This window comes from Protopterus annectens, chromosome 12.part0 (genome assembly GCF_019279795.1).
Source record: "Protopterus annectens isolate FY-2018-M chromosome 12.part0, PAN1.0, whole genome shotgun sequence".
Taxonomy (NCBI): Eukaryota; Metazoa; Chordata; order Ceratodontiformes; family Protopteridae; genus Protopterus; species Protopterus annectens.
The window spans coordinates 96,034,395-96,057,233 of record NC_056746.1 but is presented as its reverse complement, the minus strand read 5'-3'; the positions used below and the strand labels follow the sequence as shown (position 1 = coordinate 96,057,233).

At 38.8% G+C, this 22,839-nt stretch overlaps 2 protein-coding genes across 2 annotated transcripts in view; both read left to right on the top strand.

Annotated features, from left to right (window-relative positions):
• LOC122816370 (reticulon-4 receptor-like) overlaps positions 1 to 8,564 on the top strand; it is a 132,469-nt gene extending 123,905 nt beyond the window's left edge. The window contains exon 2 of the mRNA XM_044089114.1: positions 7,138 to 8,564. Within this exon, the coding sequence (XP_043945049.1) occupies positions 7,138 to 8,297 (1,160 nt within the window). The 3' untranslated portion in view covers positions 8,298 to 8,564. The remainder of the gene's footprint in view (positions 1 to 7,137) is intronic.
• A 6,405-nt stretch (positions 8,565 to 14,969) lies between these two features.
• Positions 14,970 to 22,839, top strand: part of LOC122816135 (reticulon-4 receptor-like 1) — a 32,652-nt gene continuing 24,782 nt past the window's right edge. Inside the window, exons 1-2 of the mRNA XM_044088892.1 lie at positions 14,970 to 15,008; positions 15,922 to 16,486. Coding sequence (XP_043944827.1) covers positions 14,970 to 15,008; positions 15,922 to 16,486 — 604 coding nt within the window. The remainder of the gene's footprint in view (positions 15,009 to 15,921; positions 16,487 to 22,839) is intronic.

Genomic DNA, 22,839 nt, shown 5'->3' with positions numbered 1-22,839 from the left:
AGTGGTATGACAGTCCATACTGCAAGTGGGGAGTGGGGAAAAAGGCCGTGATAGGCCTCTCTGAATCCCAGGAACTATTACAGCAAATTAAAACTGAACAAATATGTTGAAATTCAGTCAACCAAATCCAATTCAGTGTTGAGCTACAGTTAAGTCCTTAACAGTGGACTGGCAGTCTTTTGGTATTATGTAAACAAGTATCCAAACATAAGCCTGCAACGCCTAATTCCTTGAAAATCTTACTAAGTACAATTAAATGGGACTGAAATATGGCCTGTTGCCTACAGGTATCAAATGCAGGACCTTAGTGGACAGTAGCAGTTCAGTACACTGCATTATACTAAAGTTTCTCTGAGGGTTGGTTACATAACATAGGGTCATAGGATCACAGGAGGTTACTAGGCTATTGAACCGGAGGTCATTTCAAGCCTAGCCATTTCATCCCAATGTAATACCATAGATACTCTAGTCAATACCCAGGAATGTATTTAGTAATGACTGCTCCTGTCCAGGAGGGTTGTGGGCGTTGTCCCAGGTAAGAATTTATGGTGCCCCATACATTCATCCAGGCTCCTTTTGAACAGTGTCTTAGCAGTGTTCTGCTTCACATGAATTGGAAGCCTTTTCCAAAGATGCAGCAGTCACTGAGAAACAAATCTGTCCCTCCAGCATGTCCTGTTCAAGTCACAGGCCATATGTAGATCCCTGTAATGGGCAGCTCTAGTCCCATTTGATTTAAAGATGTGGAGCAAATTCATTAGGTTTGGGTTGGAGATTGCTCTGTAAGCCAGGCATAAGTCTCCCCTAAGAAGTCTATATGATATTGAATATAGTGACAGGGACTTTAGTTGCTCTGTGTAAGGCACGTTCTGAAGTCCTTGATCTTCTTAGTTAGAAAACTCTAAGGTCTCTCCAGTTGGTGCAGGTGCTTTGTACAGTACATGCCGAAAGGGGTATTACACTCAAAAAGGGGCTAATTAGTGACAAGTATAGAGGGGGTTACAACCTCCTTTGCTCTAGAGGCGATGCCTTTGCTAATCAAGTGTGCTACATAGAAAGCCTTCCTTACTACAGCAGACACATAATGGTCAAAGTTAAGGTCACTGTCGACTTGTGATCCGAAATCTCTTATCACTTCAAAGATACATAGGATATTGTTGTTAATGTAACAGTGTGAAGGGACATTGTTTTTAATGAAGGGAATGATGATGTATTTCTTTGCATTCAGTTTGAGACTGTGACTAATACACAAGTCATTGGTCTGCATAAGACCATCCTGACATATACTGACATCATTTCGGGGATTCAATAATTGCACCCAGTTTGTAGTCATCTGCAAACTTGATCAGCCACAGCCCCTTAGCTTTGGTCTGAACGTCTGAGAAGTATATAACAAACAGTTAGGGGCCCAACACGGACCCTTGTGACACCCACTGGTGACAGGTCTGCTGGTTGATGTGGAGTCACCCACTTTGATAGTGTGTGACTGGTTTCTGAGCCAGTTGTCAACCCATCTGACAGCAAAGGAGTTTATATTAATTTTGCTAAGTTTATCGGTAATGGCAACCCATCTGACAGCAAAGGAGTTTATATTAATTTTGCTAAGTTTATCGGTAATGCCTGAGTGAGGAATTGTGTCAAAGGCCTTTGCCAAGCCGAGGTATGCCGTATGCACAGATTTGCCCTTGTCAATGGTCCTGGTCACATTTTCAAAGAAATTCACCAGGTTTAAAATGCAACTGCAGGATCTGCCCTTGACAAAGATGAATTGGGTTGGATCCAGGGTTTGGAGGTTGCGTATGTCTTTATTTGTGAGGCCCATGATGGTATGTTCTCTGGCTTTACAAATGAGGCTGGTCAGACTTATATATATATAGGTTCATAGGTTCATATTATGATGCTTATTATTATTATTATTTATGCTTATTATTATTATGCTTATTATTATGGGCCTTTAATTCACTGGGTCTGTTGCTAGGCCACCTTTGTGGAGGGGAATAAGTGTTGCTGTTCTTCATTCCACAGGAACAAAGCCAGTGGGTAGGCTGTGACTGAATATGGTACTTAATGGTGATGCTCGTTCATGTTTTAGTTTGTTTACAAGACACCCTGGGATGCCATCTGGCCCATAGAGGCTGTGTTTTTTTGCCTTAAACAAGGCTTTAATGACCTGCTCTTTGGATATGTAGGGTGGGGGGGGGTGGGAGTTGGGGGTCAAGGTTTGTGACAAGTTTGGAGAGGATATGGGAGTGAAATTTTTTCCAAATCTGTCCTCTATCAGGTTTGCTATCTGTATGGGATTAGTGTATGTTGATAGCATCGGTCACTAGTTCTGCACATGCTTGGGTCCTACCTTTTAGGCTACATATGTAGCTGTCAAAGGCCTTATGGTTATCCTTGGCTGTGATTGCAAAGTTACCCTTAGAGGATTTAACATGTTGTCTTACTTGCCTGTTGAAGCTCAGGAGGGTGCTTTTCCATTGTTGGGGCCTCACCTTAGCTTTCTTAGACAGCAACATTTTGCATTTGTTATCAAGTTTGTTAATACTGGATGTCCAACAGGGTGGCATTTTTTTTTTACTTGGGGCTCTGGCTTTAATTTTCCTTTGGAACAGCCAAGTCTATACCCTTATACAAGTGATTGTACAGGGCTTTAGTGCAAGCTTTGGTGTAGTTACCACTTGGGCTCTAGAAACTCAGTCACCAGAACTGCAGCTGAATGCTGAACTTATATGTCAGAGCACCTTGCCAAAATTCACAGGCACAGGTGTGTCTCTTATTAGAATAAGTATATATCAGTTGTAACAGGTACAGTGCCTTGGCTATCATAAGGATACTGAATGGAAAGGATCCTCTAATTTGCCTGCAGGTAGCAGTGCACGGTGGCATAACGGTGAATCAAATAACACTATTATCTCATAGCAAGTTCTCGGTTGGGGCGCTTTCTGTGCAGTGTGTGCATATCCTCCCTTTGTTCATGTGCATTTTTCCTGGTTACTCAGGTTTCCACCCATATCCCAAAGACATGGAGCAGACTGTTATCTATAAATGTCTGTAGGTGTTTGTGTGATGTATATGTGATACAGAAGAAAGGCCTCTCTGTCTGCTTCTTTTCCCTGGGTGCCTAATAAACTGTCTGGATGGCATTGACTGTTCCTGGGGTCCTTGTTGGACTTGGGTGTGACTTACCACTCCTAAATGGATAAACAGGTGTGTGCAGTGTAAGTGTGTGTTTGTGTGCACATGTATCTTGTGATAGTCCAGCCTCATTACGGGCAGTTCTTGTGTGGAAAAACATCATCAGTGTATCTTCTGATAAACATTTCTTGTTAAGGGTGGTATTAGTATGTGTTTGTATGTGTAAAAAATTTCATCATCAGTTTTATCTGTGAACACATACTACATTCGGGGGCACATACATAACTGTTCGGGGTAGCAGTTAAAAAAAGAGTTCAAGAAATTAACTTTCAAAACTAAGACATAAAAAGCATCACAGAACATTCAGAATCCCAGATCTTACAGTGGTCCTCACATTGACTTACAATGGTCCTCACATTATCTTACACTGGTCCTCACATTGACTTACAGTGGTCATCACATTATCTTAACAGTGGTCCTCACACTGACTTACAGTGGTCCTCACATTATCTTACAGTGGTCCTCACATTGACTTACACTGGTCCTCACATTATCTTACAGTGGTCCTCACATTGACTTACAGTGGTCCTCACATTATCTTACAGTGGTCCTCACATTATCTTACAGTGGTCCTCACATTGACTTAAGAGTGGTCCTCACATTATCTTACACTGGTCCTCACATTATCTTACAGTGGTCCTCACATTGACTTACAGTGGTCCTCACATTATCTTACAGTGGTCCTCACATTGACTTACACTGGTCCTCACATTATCTTACAGTGGTCCTCACACTGACTTACAGTGGTCCTCACATTGACTTACACTGGTCCTCACATTGACTTACACTGGTCCTCACATTGACGTACACTGGTCCTCAGATTGCTAAACTGTATAAGGGGATTTTGTCACAAACTTGTTGAGAGGCCAAGTTCCAAACCGCTGACCATACCCCACCCCAGAATAAAACTGTTCGTGCTCAGAAATGCAGAGAAGGTCTCAAAAGCTTGCATATGGTCACTGTTTCTTTGGTTTTGGTTCTGTTTAAACATCAGATGTGCACAAAGAGTTGATACTGTACAGGGTACTGGAATAATGTGTTTGTCGTTGCTTTCCTTTCCCACACTATCAAACCGCAGAAATTTGCATATAAAGTTGATATACCTTTTCTAAGGACAGTGCATGTTCTAGGAGCAAAAGGTTGGAATATACCAATATACTATTCACTTTCTTCAAAATAAAGCATCAGACATGTATACTGGTGACTATCTTTAGGGGCTAGGGGTAAGGGGACATGCTGTGTTCATACATCTGACAGCAAAAATTTAAATATTTTACTGTAGTCATTCCTTCTTTCACTTTAGTCCTGGTCTGACATCAGAGGTACACATAGAAGGTGGCTGCATTTTGGTATAGGGTGCAGGAGGCATTTGTATGTTTATATATATATATATATATATGTGTGTGTGTGTGTGTGTGTGTGTGTGTGTGTGTGTGTGTGTGTGTGTGTGTGTATGGATCCAAGTCAGATGATCGAGTTTTGAGAACCTTGAAATTCATATGGATGACACCACATAATTGAGTTTCCAAAAACTCAAACATCAAAAAAAGAAAAAATGTACTTTTTTTAGATTTGCACTCCACCCCACACACCCACTGCAAATTATATATACCAACTCCGAGAACACACAGCAGCAATGTGACATATATGACTGTGGAAATTTCATCTTTTACTTTTATCCTAAACTAATAGCAGAGGGGTACGCAAAAGGCTATTAGCTTTTTGAGTGGTGGGATGGGAGTCTGGCACTATTTCTAGAAGAATTGTGTATCCTCATAAGTGTTTGTATGCTTTAGTTAATTGGGAACTACTGTTTTGTTAGCTTTTAATGCTAAATCTTGGACACAACTTATTTCTTCCTTAAAAGGAAAATAAATGAGATAGAAAATGTTTCCTTGGTCGTGTTTTTTGGTTCAGGCCATCACTTCACTGCATCAAATGTTTGGAAAGACTCTCTCAAATGCACCCCAGTGCATCTATAACCACATGGCTTCTGGGGTCCACTACTTTTATTTAATTATTACAACAGTTATTACAGCTGATTATTGGTCATTGGCGGTGTACTGAAAGGGTATAGGAAAAAGCAAAGTTGAAGAGTAACACTAATTTCTTTCCTTAGTTATGACTTTTGTTTGAGGGGGGAAAAAACTCCACAATGGACTTCAGAACTTCTGGAACCCACATGAGCCACACCCCCAGCTTAACTCAGTTATCCCTTCCTCAGTAATTACTGTGTTTTTCTGATCAGTTAGAATATGTTGGAAGAAGGTAGGAAAGAGTTGAAGATTAAGAGACAATATGAGCAAAATTAAGAGAATGTGATGGGAGGACTGAGAAATATGAGGGGGTAGCAGTGGACAGCAGGAGAGGGGGCCATAGCACCCTTCACCTTGGACATCATTTCATCTAAAGCTCACCTTGAATTTGCTTATCCAGGATCTGTTTGAGTATTTTACCTGTGTAGCTTCATCCTTCATTTCTGTAGTGCCATCCTGCTAGCTTCACACTGTGAACAATTATTTCTTTTCCTTCCTCACCAACCAGAGGAGTGATTATACGCAATCCCTTAGTGGCATTTAGCATAACTATGTAATGTTTATTTTTATGTATTCTTTACAGTTCCCCCAGCTGAGACTCAGTTTTGAAAATATTCTGAATACAGTAAACCTGTGCCTTTGTATTTTATCCCTTTATTAGTTGACCAATTTTAACATGCATTTACTGCCATGAATATACTAACCCTCAAGTACTACCAGTAATACGCAAATTATTTACTTTGCAGTCTCATTTCAGGTTAGATTAAATAAGGTCGACACTAAGTGTACACAATATGTATTCAATACAATTATTTGTCCTGCTTTCTAGTCACTCAGAAAGATTACACTAAGTGTAGGTGTACTATACACTTTTGTTGTAACTTTTATGAATCCCTGACAACATTTTTTTACAACTGCAAGAATATCAGTAGGAAACTAAAATTAGGAGGAAGAAGGTGTGAGTTATGTCTGTGTTGTCTGTTCACTCAGAATAGTGTACACTTAGGGTAGGCTTTATAGAATCCTGGGGTTCATTTTTTACACTACAGTCTGTTCCAATTACGTGTCCAAGTTATATATAAATTCATGATATATCAACCTTCTGTAATATACTTTTAGTTTCAAGTCTGTACATTATATCTATGGAAGTCATAAATTATAAAATGAAACTATATTCCTTCATGTTAGTTATCATGTAACAGGTAAAGCAACAAGGTTTTCATAAAGAAGTGTTGTTTACATGTAGCCCTCTTAAACCTTTCCTTGTAAACGGCCATTGTCTCATCTCAATGAAAATTCAACCTGCTATGCTAAACTAGTCACAATTCAAACCAGCAAATAAAATTAAAATCAAGTGTTTTTGCAAGGAGGCAATACCTTGCATCCCATGGGGGGGGGGGGGTAAATCCTCTCCATATTCCTCAAAGTTATATATACAAATTCCAATGAAAGGATAAATTATCACAGGCTAAATAAATAAAATATACTCCTTGGTCACATAAAGGAAAAGAAGGGAAAACTCTCCTAAAGCCTTGGAATAACTGCTGGCACACAGAAATTACACCAATAGTGATTTTCTTTAGAAAACAATTCAGTGGGTTCTAAATCTGGGAACTGAACTCAGTAAGTGGAATCCACAAAGGGTAGGGACTCAGAGGAAATGTAGAGAAACTGCCCTTGAAACTGTTTTTTTTTTTCTATTGAGTTTTATGGCCTTCTTATGGCCTGTTTCATGGCTGAAAATTGTGTTCAAATAGTTCATTTAACTGGTAATCAAGTACGTATAACTCTACTCAAGTTTTACTTTGACTATTAATAATTATAACTTCATTTTTTTCAGTGTAGCACACAAATGAACCAAAATGAATGAAGTGATAACTGATGTGTTTTTAATCTGTTTTAGGAGATGCAGTTATTATCCGATATGTGCTCCTAGTTTCTATGACTACAGCTGTACTGGGCAGCTGCAATGAAACGGAGTGTGAAAGCTGCATACCGTACTTTCCTGAGGGCATGCTAGTGCACTGTACTAATAAACATCTAACGGGGCTTCCTGAGTTGCCGTATAATGTTTATGAACTAAAGCTCAGTCACAACAGCATTAGCGTACTGAAAACTGGAATGTTCAACATAACTGAATTAACACAAAGACTGACGCTGTTGTTCCTGGACAACAATAAAATCACTGAAATACAATCATCTGCCTTTCTGGGGGTTAACAAACTGAAACACCTTGATTTATCTCACAATATAAACTTGAAGTCTCTAAACAGTGGTGCACTTTTATGTTTGTCTAGTTTGCAGTACCTGGACCTTCAAAATACAGGTCTGGTCAGTTTAGCTCAAGGTGTTTTCAAGTCTGTTCCAGTTATGGAAATCTTGCTATTACCTTTCAACAATTTTTCAAACATACCACCAAATTCATTTGAAGGTACCAGAGAACTTAAAATTTTAGATTTTTCCAATAATAACATTAAAACACTAGAGAAAAATGCATTTAGTGGTGCAGCGAATCTTACACACTTGAACTTGAGTTCTAATCTCATTACTAACATTGAACGTTCGACATTCCAGCCACTGGTAAACATCAGGAACCTGAAACTGACATACAACAAATTAGTAACTATCGATACTAACGTGTTACAACCACTGCAACAACTTCATCTTCTAGAACTGGAAGGAAACCAGTGGGATTGTACTTGTTCAGCATCGAATTTCTACAGATGGATTCAGTCATTTCATGGAAATGTTACAGGACCCCTTTGTGCTACTCCTCAGTTTTTAATTGGTAAAGGTGACCTGGGTCACCTGTCGTCTGAATGTTACATACACTGTCCCAAGCATGAACCCAAGGAGAACTGCTGGCTTCCACCAACAACTGCACCCCCTATAAATCTGAATGAAGTCATTCCAAGATTAACAAATCTTGTTTACATCTCCCTAGCATTCAGTGCAATATCAGTGGGTGTTATAGCGGCAGCGTCCATGGGGATCTGGCTCATAAAGCGCCAACAACGTACACAGTCTGCGGTATCTATCATCAATGATAGTGATACAGAATGATTGAAGAGAAAACAAGCAGCAAAATATGCACTTCTGTACACTGAAGAGTAACTCCCGAAACACTAGTCATCTTGTAACTGATCCGTGAATAATCTGTGCACTTTATGTCAATATGTGTTTATTGCAATTAAATTAGAGTTCTGTAAATGAACATTATGAAGTCACTTTCTTACTGCAGATCTGCTATCGAATATTTTAAATGCAAAATGGCATGGATCGTGTACAAAATGTACTTTTTGCAAATATACTCACATTTTGTGTTCCTTACCCCTTTTTATTGTCAGTGTATTTTTTGTTTTTCGTTAGCCTCTGTATGTCTACAAGACTTATTAGCTGCAGATCACTGAGCAGGACAACATTTCCCATTTGGTAACCCTCTTAAAAATTACTAATAGATAGATTTTTATTTTTTATAGAAATGCCACATTTGTCCATACAGCACATGGAATATGACTCAGTTATGACCATTGTAACATACACAACTCTGTATATACACAAAATGAATTTTATCCTCTTGACATCTTGAAAAAGGGCATTACTGACATCATCTCCTTACTTAAGCAGAGCTGCTTTAAGTGACACACCCCTAATCATTATACATAGGATGTATAGTTTATTTAATAAGGTTATGATACACTAGTCCATTTTGTTGTGGCATCCCCTTCAGTCTAGTTTAAATGTTTCCCTTAGGTGTATATCATACCTACAGTACACCTCTTAGGCTTCCAAACCTGATGTCTCATAATGTTGTAGAGTTTCACAAAACTAGTGATCTACAAAGAAAATAAATAAAAAGGAAAGACAGTTCATGTAGTACCCAGTAGAGAACTTTAAATGTTTATATATTTTCTGGTTTTGCTCTATTCCTTGCTAACTAGTTTTACTGTTTTGTATGATTCTAGTGCTACCACAGGACAAACAGTAGAGTTCCTACATACTTTACTTGATTGGTTTGGGATGGCCTTAGTATTAACAACTAAGTGTTAGAAAGCTAGCACTGTTGACGTAGAAGCAAAAATCTCCATCTAAAGCCCAGGTGACCCAAATTTAGTTAGTGGCTCAGGCAGTTGATATAGATAGTAGAGAGGATAGGCAAGCTGTCCTTGCGAAGGAGGGAGGGACAAAAGCAGCCATATACAGAAATATCTTGAGAATACTGGAATGAGCTGAAAATAACTAGAATAAACTGGAATGAGGCTGGAATGAATGTCTATCTGTTAATTACCCAGAACTGTGCTGAACAGGTGCTAGTCATTTCCTTTATGTGCCAAATGTTCTTGTACCTTTCAGAATAAAGGTCTGCATACACTAGTTCAGTTAATAATGTTTTATTATATAGATGTCAGCAATATCCGAATCAAATCTTACTGTATCCAGTAACCGTGCTGATAAACTGAAACAGACTTAATTATAATGTCTGTAGCTTTTGCACTCATTACACTCTGAATTATTCCTTTCCAACTGAATAATATAATTAGTATTCTGGAATGTCAGATATTTAACCTGACCTACACTCACTCTCGAATGTCTGTACCAAACTTCTGAGGACTACACTGCAATGACTTTCTGTGTGTCAGTCCGAACTAACTAACTCATCTCTGTGTATGAAGGATCTCTCCTACCAAAACCCTATACATTTCCTGCAAGTTCTACATACCTGTTTGAGCCTCGGTCCCAAGACTGCTTGTACTTAATGTACTGCACATTCTGTTAGCACATTTTCTTTGTATCAGTATTCTGACTGAAGTTTATTAATTTCTACTAAGACATTCCTTATAAACCTCTGCTTTAATATGGCTGCATTTCTAGGCCTATGCAAAGATAATACTGTAGCAAACTACATGCAAGTGAAACCTAATCTTACAGGTGGCAAAGCAGAGGAGATGGCCAGTGGGTGGGCATTAGGGGTATCATGTCTTTGATAAAGTGTAACCTTTAGAGTGAGTTGGCAGAATCGCTCACTCACAACAGAGCAATGAGGTGGCTCACACTTTCCCCATCTAGGAGGTAGGGGTACGTACATCTATATCTTGTCATTGCCAGGATGTGGTAAGAGCACAAAGCACCCTCATTTCTGCCTTAATGGTGCAACCATCCTGCAATGTTTACTTAGTTCTGGGTGTAATCACAAGAGTCGAGGAATGAAAGATCACTGTCTGATCAGGGAAGACGTAATACTCACCAGGCAGAGGGACAAAAATCATAACAAAAAAATACAGTTGGAAATAATTAAGAACTGTCACACTTCAGACCCTCCATGTAAGTCTTTCTGCTTATGGTGTGCAGTCACTAACAGCAGTGAGGGCTCACTGGCAGGTAAATATCATGGCTCAGTGGTTGTGGCAAGAGGCCTACAGCTTAAGTATTTGGTAGAACAGAAATACAGCACTTCTAGGCAGGGCTGGATCCAGCACAAGGTTACCTAGGCAGCAGCCTGGGGCCCAGTGCTAGCTGGGGCACCCCACAATGACAAAAAACGAAAGAAATTGCTCCACATCTTTCAACCCTAATTATCTGTCAGTTGGCTGTTCCATTTTGAGGTGCAAAAGCTCCAACTTATTCTATTTTATTCGCTCAAATGTCAAACCATTGAGTGAGAGAGACACAGAGAGAGATTTCCTAGAGGTTGTCACAATCAAAATGGATCAGTATTGCAGCAACTTGTACTAGCATGGTCTTTTTAGAAACAGCCACCTCACGGTGAAGACATTGCCATGCTTAGTGTGTGTGTGTGTGTGTGTGTGTGTGTGTGTGTGTGTGTGTGTGTGTGTGTGTGTGTGTGTGTGTGTGTGTGTGTGTCACACTCAGCCAGTAATGCCATTCATTACACTTTCATAGTTCTCATTGTTCAATGCATGCAAAACTGTTATTCTGTTACATTTTTAAATTAATTAGAGTTGTCTGTCTCTTATCTGTCCCCATTTTTACAAAACATTGTTGATTTTGCCTCATATTTATGCCGTCTGCCTCATTAACTTTATTTTCTGGTAACTCACTGAGGGTTTCATTCATTCAATAATGTCAGTCATTAGACTTTCATAGTTTTTATTGTTAGAAAATGCATAGCCATGCAAAACTTATAGGTCAGATAACTTTTTAAGTAAATTAGAGTTGTTTGGCACCTAAGGCTGTTTCCTGTAGACAAACACCTGTAGACAGGTAGAACTTTATTTCTTCCATTTCTGTTTGCCTACCAAATGGCTTTCAAAAAGTCACATAAACAGTCAGAGCACCCAAGTCACCCCTAGAAAGAGACACTCTACCTAGTAGATGTACTCAGTTATCAAGCAGATAGAATAAAATAAGAAATATTTAAATTTTCTGTGCCCATTTTTTTTAGCTTTTTCCAGTCTTTGTGAACACAGAACCTGAGAGGAATTTTGGTCTGTTCCTTGTAGAATGACTTTCTGACAGTTTTTTTTTAATTGCAGTCACTAAACAATAAGAGGTATGTGAGCTCCAGTCTTTATATCCTTCACAAATGCTTGCTAATGCAAAGCTTGGTATTTATGTCTAAAGGTATAAGAGAAATATTTAAAATCTGTTCCTGATTTTTTGTCTTTGATTCTTGAACTAAGAAGTTGAGAGGGCAAAAGAGAGTTCCAGTGGGTTGTAGTGTGTGGTTCTGAAAACAACAACATGAGATACATTTCTGGGCACTATTTCTATACTTAGTCAAGCCAATATCTGTGATGTACAGTTATACAAGTAGCTGTAATTGATGTTTTTTTTTGTGTGTGTGTGTGTGTGTGTGTGTGTGTGTGTGTGTGTGTGTGTGTGTGTGTGTGTTCATGCTTATTAGGGTAGTTATGTAATGGAAGGAAATGATTTGTAGTAAACAGGAACATGGGATCACAGAAGGTTATTAGGCTAATGGCCCTAGGGCCTTTACAAGCCTGGCCAAGTTTTATCTTTATTTCCACGATCAGCATCCCCTGAGGTGAATTCCCAGTTACCCATCCAATTGTCCAGACTTTGTTTGAAGAGGGCCAGTGAGGTGCTCTGCTTGGCATGAAGCAGGAGTCTGTTCCAAAGGTGTGGTAACCTCTGTAAGACCAATGTGACCCATCGTCATATGAGCCATGTTCTTTGTGTATGATCCTTTGTTTCCTTGTTTTGTTGTCAGGTGACAATGTGTTAGTGTGAATAAAATTGGACAGCATGAAGTCCACAGGTTTAATGTTTATATTTTAACTATGAGTACATTTTTAATTTAGCTTGTATTTTGCAGGCACATGGGTGTAAACCACACTGTGCTGGCCTACAAGAGTTTGTCTGGTACTTAGTACAGATGAGTAAGGATACGAGCTGGTATTTAGTACAGATGAGTAAGGATACGAGCTGGTACTTAGTACAGATGAGTAAGGATACGAGCTGGTACTTAGTACAGATGAGTAAGGATACGAGCTGGTACTTAGTACAGATGAGTAAGGATACGAGCTGGTACTTAGTACAGATGAGTAAGGATACGAGCTGGTACTTAGTACAGGCAGTAAGGATCTGAGCTGGTATTTAGTACAGATGAGTAAGGATACGAGCTGGTACTTAGTACAGATGAGTAAGGATACGAGCTGGTACTTAGTACAGATGAGTAAGGATACGAGCTGGTACTTAGTACAGATGAGTAAGGATACGAGCTGGTATTAGTACAGATGAGTAAGGATACGAGCTGTTAATGAACGACTTTCTGTAATGCAGAGTTTGATTCTTTCAGGTTTTGTTTATCTGCTGTGTAACTCTGACCGAGTCATTTCACCATACGGTGCTCTTGAGATGGCCCTGAAGGGGGATGCTTGTGTCCAGTGGGCTGCCCCAGGCTATTAGCAACTCTGTTATACACTGTCTTTTAAATTCCTGCATCATTCACACAGCTGCTAATCAGTGCTTAACTATATGTTATTTGACTATAAATCCCAGCATGTCTCCTTTAGATTAATGGCTTGTCAGATGCACTTTCAATAAATGTGAGTTTCAAGGGGAAAAAGTTTACTAAGTCTCTTATCAATGTGAGAATTTCTATTTTCAATGTGAGTTATTTTTCAATTTCTTTAACAAATGGCTATTTTTTTTTTTTGCTGTAAAATTTTAAAATTATTTTTATTTTATTTTATTTTACATTTGTTGACCGGGCTAGTCCAGCTGGATTAATGTCCATTTTCAGTGGAGGCCCGGGGAGAAAAGCTCCAGAGGTTAAAAACAGTTATTGGAAATACATAAAAAGACAAAGTACAAATGTATTATACAAAGGGAAAAAAATGTAAGTACAAATATTAAAGATCTTAACTAATCAGAATCATTCTAGGTCAGAAAGAAGTAAGGTCAGAGGTTAGCAACTAGCAAAACAATATAATAAGGTATCAAATCATAAACACAAACAATTCCTGTTTTTTTTTTTTTTTTTTTTTTTTTAGTGAGTTAAGTAATATACAATAAAGGGATAATATCTCAGTTGAAGTAGAAGATGAAATACAAGTGGATAAGAAAAGTTTATAACAAACATAAGGGTGCCAACAGGCTAGTCTGGGTTGGTACAAGAGCAAAGCCAGAATTTATTAAGATGTATTAAAAGTTGTTTCTTAAATAGTGGGAAAGTAGGCAAAGAGGACAAACCAGATGGAAGATTATTCCATATTTGTTTCTTAAATAGTGGGAAAGTAGGCAAAGAGGACAAACCAGATGGAAGATTATTCCATATTTTACCTACTGAGTTAGAGAAAAGGCAATTGCCTGCAGAATTCATAATTTTGGTAATATTAACAAGTGATTTATCAGAGGAACGTAGTTGTTTCAGGTTGATATAAGGAGTCAAGAGGTTAGAAAGAGCTGGTGTTTTAGAAGGTTGGTATAGAATTTTGTGTGCTATTAAGAGTTGTTGAAAAATGAGCTTGCTAGGGAGTTCCAGCCAGTGTAGTTGTTTTAGGTTTAGACAGTGGTGAGCTCTAAATTGGGAAGTGGTGGCAAAGCGGGCAATATTGTGGTAAGATGTAGTAAGTTTCTTAAGGTTACTTTTAGATAGATTAGTGTAAATAGAGGAAGCATACAAAAGGGTAGAGATAAGGTGTGTTTGGGCTAAGGTTATCCTAGCTTCAGGTGTGAGGAAGGGCTTTATTCTGTATAGGGATCCAATCTTTTTATTAACAGCTTTTATTGTGGTGTTGATGTGGCAATCATAGTTGAGATTATTATCGATTAACACCAAGAAGTTTAGTTGAGGAGTCAGGAGAGATTATGGTGTTGTCAGTTGCAGTAATACAGAAGTTTATCAAAGTAGATTTACGGGTAGGTGAGAAGAGTAATAATTTAGTTTTCTTGGGGTTAAGGAGTAGACAGCGATTGGAGAACCACTGTTCAACAGTTGAGAAGGCTGATTGTGTTTGAAACTGGAGTTCTGTTTGAGAAGAGGCAGTGCTAATTATAGTGGAGTCATCTGCATATTGTATGCAGGTAGTATTAGGTAAAGATGATTAAAGGTCATTAATAAAGATAGAAAATAGAAGTGGGCCTAGGATAGACCCTTGAGGTACTCCTAAAGAGATAGGAAGGAGAGTAGAGAGAGAATTTTTCCAGAGTACAGCTTGCTGACGATTTACAAGATAGGAAGAGAACCAGGTAAGGGAAGAAGGCTCCAGGGCCAGAGATTTTAATGTGTGCAAGAGAAGTGTATGATTAACCATGTCAAAGGCTTTTGATAGGTCTATGAAAAGCGAAGATGTAAGTTTATTGTTGTTACGGTTAAATAAAAGTTTTAAATTAAATCCATATCTCTGTGATCATTGGAAATACCATGCACACTGACAGGTATGAAGATCGTTGATGGTAGCTGATAAGAGACAACTAAATAATGGGATATTGGTATGGCTTGGGGGCCCAGGCAATTACCTTGGATAGAGCCCCATCTGACCATGATCTGGCTCTGCCCCTGGGCATTCCTTGCTGGGACATCCTTTGCATATCTTTTTGAACTGGGTGTAGAGAACAGTCCACTGTGGTTGGCACTCAGTACATCCCAGTCACTGGGCTGTTAATTTGCATTGTCACCACTCCTGTCCTACTGTCTGTCTGTCCTTCTGCCGCAGAGAAAGTAAGAAGAAGACTGAACGCATTCTGGATTCTCCGGTGTGTGAAAGAAGGCTGAAAATACTTACGGTTAGTACCCAGAACTTTTCTAACCCCATTTTGGAAAATTATTTATGTACAAAAGAAAACAGCAGCACCCAAACACGGCTAAAGCCAATAAAATTTGCAGCAGGTTTATTGAAGAGGTAAGCACTTTCACACATTCACTGTGCTTCATCAGACCAAACGTAATAAAACAACTCAACAGTTAAATAAAGAGCATCATCAATGAACCATTCAAAACATCCAATAGAAAACAAGCACTGAGACATACATTAAAACAGCAGGATGTCATTTAAAGAGCCCCCTAGCTTTTAGGATAGGTTTAATGCAAGTTCTGCCATTGATGCCTGGAAACTTATCCGCCTGCATACTAATGATCCAAGAAAGTTCACGACTTTCTGTGTAGTTCCCAAAGTCACCCCCATGCTTGTCTTGAGTCAAAGTTTCAACAACCCTAAAACCAAAAGTATAGTCACTGCCATATTCCATGTAATGTTTGGCCAAGGCATTACGCTCATATTTTAAACCTTTGGAAAAGGAGCTTGTAGATACTGTTAACAAGAAATACACCGAACTGCTTGATCAGTATAAAGATGATTTTTTGATCAAGCTAGATGGGATCATCGATGGGGTCTCGTGTTATGAACAGCGGTTGAGGGCACAAAAGTCCAAGAAATTATTAAGAGATACTACAGATTTCCAGAGAGGGAATGTCTTCACTTGGCTGAAAAACTCTGGGTCTACTGAATCCGGGAATATAGTTAAAAATATCCACAATATTAGAGAGACTGATGCACATACTACCAGTTCTACTGCTTCTCATTCAGCAGTTGTACGTGACATTGGTGTGAGAAGTGATGAAAGATTGGCTCTTAATAATACCCCTAATATTCCGGCTTCTTCTCCTTTAAACTACGTTGCTCAGAACCAATCCTTAGATGTGCGACCAAAGGTGCGCAATGTGACTGGTCCATTGGATACCCTCCCTTTACCGCTACCCATCCGTCAGAAGGAAAGGGGACGCTACCCATGCTCGTTGAGTCGGGGAAGAAAACGGCAGTGTCTTATGGGTGATACACAACTACAAACCATAAAAACAGTGTGGACAGATGTGGTGAATCGGTAGTTTACAACATCTCCTGCAAACCGTTGAAGAAAGCACAGGTACTGTTATTTGAACGGGGTCTGACATTTTTTCCGGCCCAACATTCTGTTTTGGTTTTCGCCGTGTTTGGGTGCTGTTGTTTTCTTCTCTATATTGTTTTGTTGTCCACCAGCACCTTTTGTTCCTTGAGGACTGTCTGTTTTCAATATTATTTATGTAAATGAATCAGAACTGCTTAACAGATACAAACAAAGGTTACAAATTTCACAAATGAAGCCAGTACAAACATTTTCCAGATGCCTGCATTTGAGAAGAAATCTTATTATTGGAGGATTTTACAGCAGTAATACTTGTGAACTTAAAGTTCATCTAGTCTGTTTTGACACCCACCATGTGACTCTCCTATTGACTAACTGTACGCACACACCAGTATAGCTGTTTTGCTGTTTGGTATTATATTGCTTGTACAATATTGTGCTGTAAGTTTATATTTTCTACACTTTTTAAATGTGTTTATGTTTGCAGCACTTTTATATGTTGTAACATGACTTTTCTGGTATCACAGCAGTTAAAAATATGTTTATTGTGAGTAAAATATTACTGATGAGGAGGAAGGTAGTAGACAACAGCAAATAGCATTAACAAAATGGGTGCCCACACTTCAAGTAAAACAAAATGTCCTCACTAGACTATACAGGTAGCAAATATATAAAAGGTAAAGGACATTTACACTAACCAGTATCTGAAAATAGGTTTCACTTGATTTGGTAATGAGAGGAAGTTCATTACTTCCGTGATATTTTGAAACTTAAAAATGCGGAGTGCTTTATTTACTAAGAAGGTTAAGACTTCAGACAAAGCTTAATGTTTATTGCATGAACATAATGAAAAATGCTGCTATGGCCTGTTTTCTTTTACTGTTATTGGACACATCCTATGTCATTGTTTAAAATGTAATTTAAATGGGCCCCTAAACGTCCCATCTCAATATCAAAAGATTGCCAAATTCCGATAATCAGGGCCACACAGGTAGAAACCGCACTCTCCAAAGCTAAGAATACAGCATCCATGGGACCAGATGACATCCCAGGCTGTGTACTACGTGAACTACAAAATGAACTGGCACCTCATCTAAGTGTCATGTTTAATCATAGCCTCACCTCAGGCTTCATGCCCACTGAGTGGCGCACAGCTACAGTTGTCCCGCTCCACAAGCTAGGATCTGCCTTGGATCCCGGGAACTACCGCCCCATCAGTCTGACAAGCCTGATCTGCAAGGGCATGGAATGCATTATCATGGAACTTATAAACAAAGACATCGGCAACCTTCAAACACTGGACCCCATCCAGTTTGGGTATGTGAAGGGCCGATCTTGTCTCCTGAATCTGATTGACTTCTTCAAATCGGTCTCCAGAGCTGTGGACGAGAGTAAGGCAGTCCACACAGCCTATCTGGACCTCGTCAAGGCCTTTGACACCATCCCCCACTCTGGAATCATAGATAAACTTACTAAGCTGGGCATAAATCCCTACGTCACTCGATGGGTTGCCAACTGGCTTACTGACAGAACCCAGACTGTAAAAGTAGCCGACTCCAAATCCAGCTCCAGACAAGTGACAAATGGAGTACCTCAGGGTTCAGTCCTGGGACCACTCTTGTTTGGCATCTACTTCTCTGAAGTACAGGCCAACACTAAGGGACTCTGGCTAACAAAGTTTGCAGATGACTGCAAACTGGGAGCCATTATTGAATCCCCAAATTATGTGGATATTCTACAAAAGGGCCTTACAGAAACAGATGCCTGGTGCCAGAGCCATGGGCTCAAGCTTAATGCCAAGAAATGTATAGTTATCCCCTTTGGAAAAAACATGTACCCATGAATTACCACATAGGTGGCAGGACACTAAACATCGAAAGTGTGATGAGAGACTTAGGGACACAGGTGGACAGTGGTCTCACTTTCGATAACCACATCGCCACAACAGTCAGGAAATCCTTCTACATGGCACACCTCATCACTAAGGGCTTTTCATCTAGAAAAAAGCAGGTCATTGTCCCACTGTACTCATCCCTCATTAGACCCATTATAGAGTATAATGCCCCATTTGGTATGTACCTCACATGACATCTGCAACAGCTGGAAAGGCCACAGAAATACCTCACTAAAAGAATCACAGGCCTAAAGCAGATGCCATATGCTGACCGTCAAAAAAACTGCAGCTATACTCTGTCGCATATCGACTACTCAGAGGCGCTCTCTGCTTAACATACAAGGCCGTGTCAAACCCAGAGCTGTTGGACATGCTCCAGTTAAAGAAATCCCAACCCCTCAGAGCCACATGCTCCAGGGATCTAAACCTTGTCATCACAACGAACAAAACATGCTGGAGGGATAGATTCCTGACCCAGAGACTCCCCATACTCTGGAATAGACTGCCCATACATGTCAAGCAGAGCGCCTCATTGGCCCTCTTCAAAAGGAACCTTGATGATTGGATGGGAGACAGGAAATTCACCCCGGGGATCATGTCAGTCGCCCTGCTAGACAGGGGCCCAGAGAAGTAAATATTGTGGGAAGAAATATCCAGGGAATTGTTATGGCTAGGCTTGCATAGGCCCTAGGGCCGATAGCCTAGTACCAACCTATGACCCTATGAAGCTATGAACAAAGCTGTTTGAAAAAAGTAGTAAGTTATCTTGTAGCAGACAGAAACATAAAAAATACACTAACATAATTCATCTGGTAAGAGAACCATAATATTCCAGCATGCTGTGTCATAGTGCCACAGTGAAAACTACACTTGTCCCTGAATATAAAGCTGAAACTATGAGGATTTCATTACATAACAAAATAGTATAGTGATAATTTTAGGATATATATGAAAATATCAAATATTTAAGGTGAACTGCAAAAAAAAAAATCATGTTTAGAATTCAAGGTGATCAATCTACTGATATTAGGGTACATGCAAAACTCTTGTCTTTTATATGTTTGAACTGAAAGGAAAATTTGTTGAACAGTAGCTGTACTGCAAAGACAGACCCCCTTTCTACAATGGATGATATTTTAATGTTTTAAATGACTATCTGGAGAAAATAAGCTTATCTTGGAAAAAACAGTATTTACAATTTACATGGATGGTGATCCTTCAATGCCAGAGGCTGCAAATTATTTAATTGTCTTAGCAAAAACATCTATATGAAAAAGCAATGATCATGCATGCTTTACTTCCTGTTCTGAAAACTGCTAATTGCAGAAGCTATGGGTGAAAAACTGATCTATTGAGACAAGGCTGTACAGGTAGCAAGCTTATTAGAAGTAGACCTCTTATATCATGAATGTTTGCACAGCCATGTGATAAAATGTAAACAAAACATAAAAATCTTACCCTCGGTACTGAGTTACCTTGCTTATCAATGGGTTTATGAGCTCAAGCATGCAATGATGGATTTATTCGAGCAGAATATTAAAACTGAGCTTGCAGGTTGGGTCTACTTACAAATAAATTGTAGTACATAAAATTAACTTTTGCATTTGATATGTGTGAACTTCCAAACCAATAAATTCTGGTATGCAAGAAAAAAGTAAGGGCATTTTGAGTACTTTATTTGTAAGTACCTGGTATTACTGACAGATATATCTGAAGGGAGTTTTCCAGATCTGAACACAGTGTATATGAATGGATAAAAAAACATATCACCTATGAGAGGTACATGACGGTTTGACCCCATAATGAAAACATTAAAACATTCAAAATACATATCTAAAACAGTATGAAGATAAAACTCAAATATTGCCTTAGTAAAAAAGACAGAACAACACGTAGAAATAAAGAAACTCAAAAAATAAAAAAAAAACTCTAACAAAAGAGTAAGTTAGTTTCAGTACTGGAACTAACACTACAAATCATACCTCTCAACCTCTCAGTGCAAGAAATCTGGACAAAGACTGATAAAATGGGAGGACAAAAGCCCAAATATAGGGACATATTTTAAATATTACTCTTATAAGCTTAGAAAGTTGCTAGAGTAACAGGATTTGTTTTAACGTACATTTTCTGAAGGATTTGAAGTCTGAAACTCAAATGTATGTCATTATTTAGTAACTTCAGTCCTCAGATCATCCCAGTAATTTGTCATAAAAACACAGATTTTATGAGGAACAGGCCAAAACTATGAGCCAAAAATCTGGAGATTCTGCAAAAATCTGTACAGTTAAGAGGTATGAGATTGAAATACAAGTTAAATGTAAAAACTAACACATATAAGAATAAATAAAATAATGGAATTAAAAACGTCCTATATTACAAAAAAATAAATAAATGAAGACATAATTACCGGAGTTAGTAATCAGCTTGTACTTACAATTACGGAATGCAAAGCACTATTCATTACTTCTAAAGTAGTGAGGCATCACAGCAGACTAAAAATATGAGACTACTGCCACCTGCTGGTCACTATTGAAATGGCAAGACAAGAAAAATTAAACCACAGACAATTTGACATGACGAAAAAAATGTTATATACAGCTCATGCATCGACACAGTTACTCAGAAAATGTCAAAGATTACCTCAAAAAAACAAGAAAAAAGAAGTCATGAGGATGGATATGGGTCCACTTTTTTAATTTCAAAATTCTACAACTTCAAATCTCTAAATACCAAAGCCTGGAACATCGTAGTTGTGATATCTCAAATGAAAAAAAAAACAAAAATCTAAAACAATAAAACATGAAAAATCACAATGAGCCCCACACCGTCTGCAACTTAAATATACCAACTCCGAGTTTGCACTACAGTGAACAGAATGGTAAAGTTCCCGTTCCGCACTGTACGTCAGTCTCCAGTGACAGTTTTCGAGATACCACAACTTTGATGTCCTGGGCTTTGGTATTTAGAGCTTCGAAGTTGTGGAATTTTGAAATTCAAAAGTGAACTCGTATATAGATGTTATTTAGCAACATTTTTGTCAAGGATGCCTGAGCCACCAAAGCCCGCTACTCCTAAGAAGGGGTCAAAGAAGGTTGTGAAGAAGCTAGCACTATATATATAAAATGCTGAATAAATTAACACTTACATATATAAAAAAGTAAAATATATTAAATTCCTGATGCCTAAAAATCATGCTTGAAATATTACGCAATAAAATGCTTTTATAAAACTTTAAAAACTTTTTTTAAATGAACGGGATCAAAGTGTCCACTAACTGTTCCCGTAGACAATCAATGTGAATTTAAATATGAATGTGTATACAACTGCAATGAGATCAAATCATCTGGGGTTAAATCATCCAGGCTCAAACTGTCCTGCTTCCCCTCTGAATGAGATGAGTTCTCAACTTGACGAGTTGATTTTGACAAAAAATGTTAAAGTAAGTCTTATTACATGGAAAGAAGCGCCACTGCACCTCCCACTGTGGGGAACAATATCCCCTGAACACACACACACACACACACACACACACACACACACACATATATATATATATATATATATATATATATATATATATCCACACACCAGATCAACAGTTGCCCAAACACTAAAGAAAAGGGAAATTCTAAACACAGAAGGAATCACTGCTGGGACACACCTGGATACTATTCTAGCAAATTCCCTGTCAAAAACAATGATCAGGGTAGCTGCTACACTGGTGGAGGTGGACAAAGCCCTGACTACAGTCCAGCCGACCAGGGTTCGATTAGCAACTCAGGCAACTGATGGAGCAACCGGGAAGGGATGGGCATGCCTGGCCTGGGTGGGAGGGTGGTTGTTGATATGCTCTATGGTCCAACAGAGGGGATTTGCATTCAGACACAATCAATGAATGTGGAGTTAGGGAGTTGGGCAGCATAAACAAAAATATCCCCCATATGGGCATAGATAAGTGAAGCCCACAGGACACCCCTAGGATCCACGACTAGCCCTTAGTACATCAGCTGCAATACAACACAGTGGAAAGATTAACATTCTTTTTGATTTTTTTCAGTAACTGCTTTTACTTGTCACCGAAGATGACAATAATATTGTGCAACAGTGCAAGCACTCAGGGGACAGTACAATGAGAATTATAAGGTACATAGCATTGAAGCATGTGTCCTTCAGGACTGGACAATTGTTTGACATCTTTGTGGACACTGAAGGAAGTCTTACAGGTTACACTACATTTCAGTGTATGCATCCCGTTACTAAATGGTACTGTAAGTACTCTAAGCTAGTATTTTAATACTCAAGTATACATTTGTGAAGTTGCATTTACCTGTTGAGGCTACACACTCAAGTGCACTAGCCTGGATTACATATTTATTGCATTTTCCT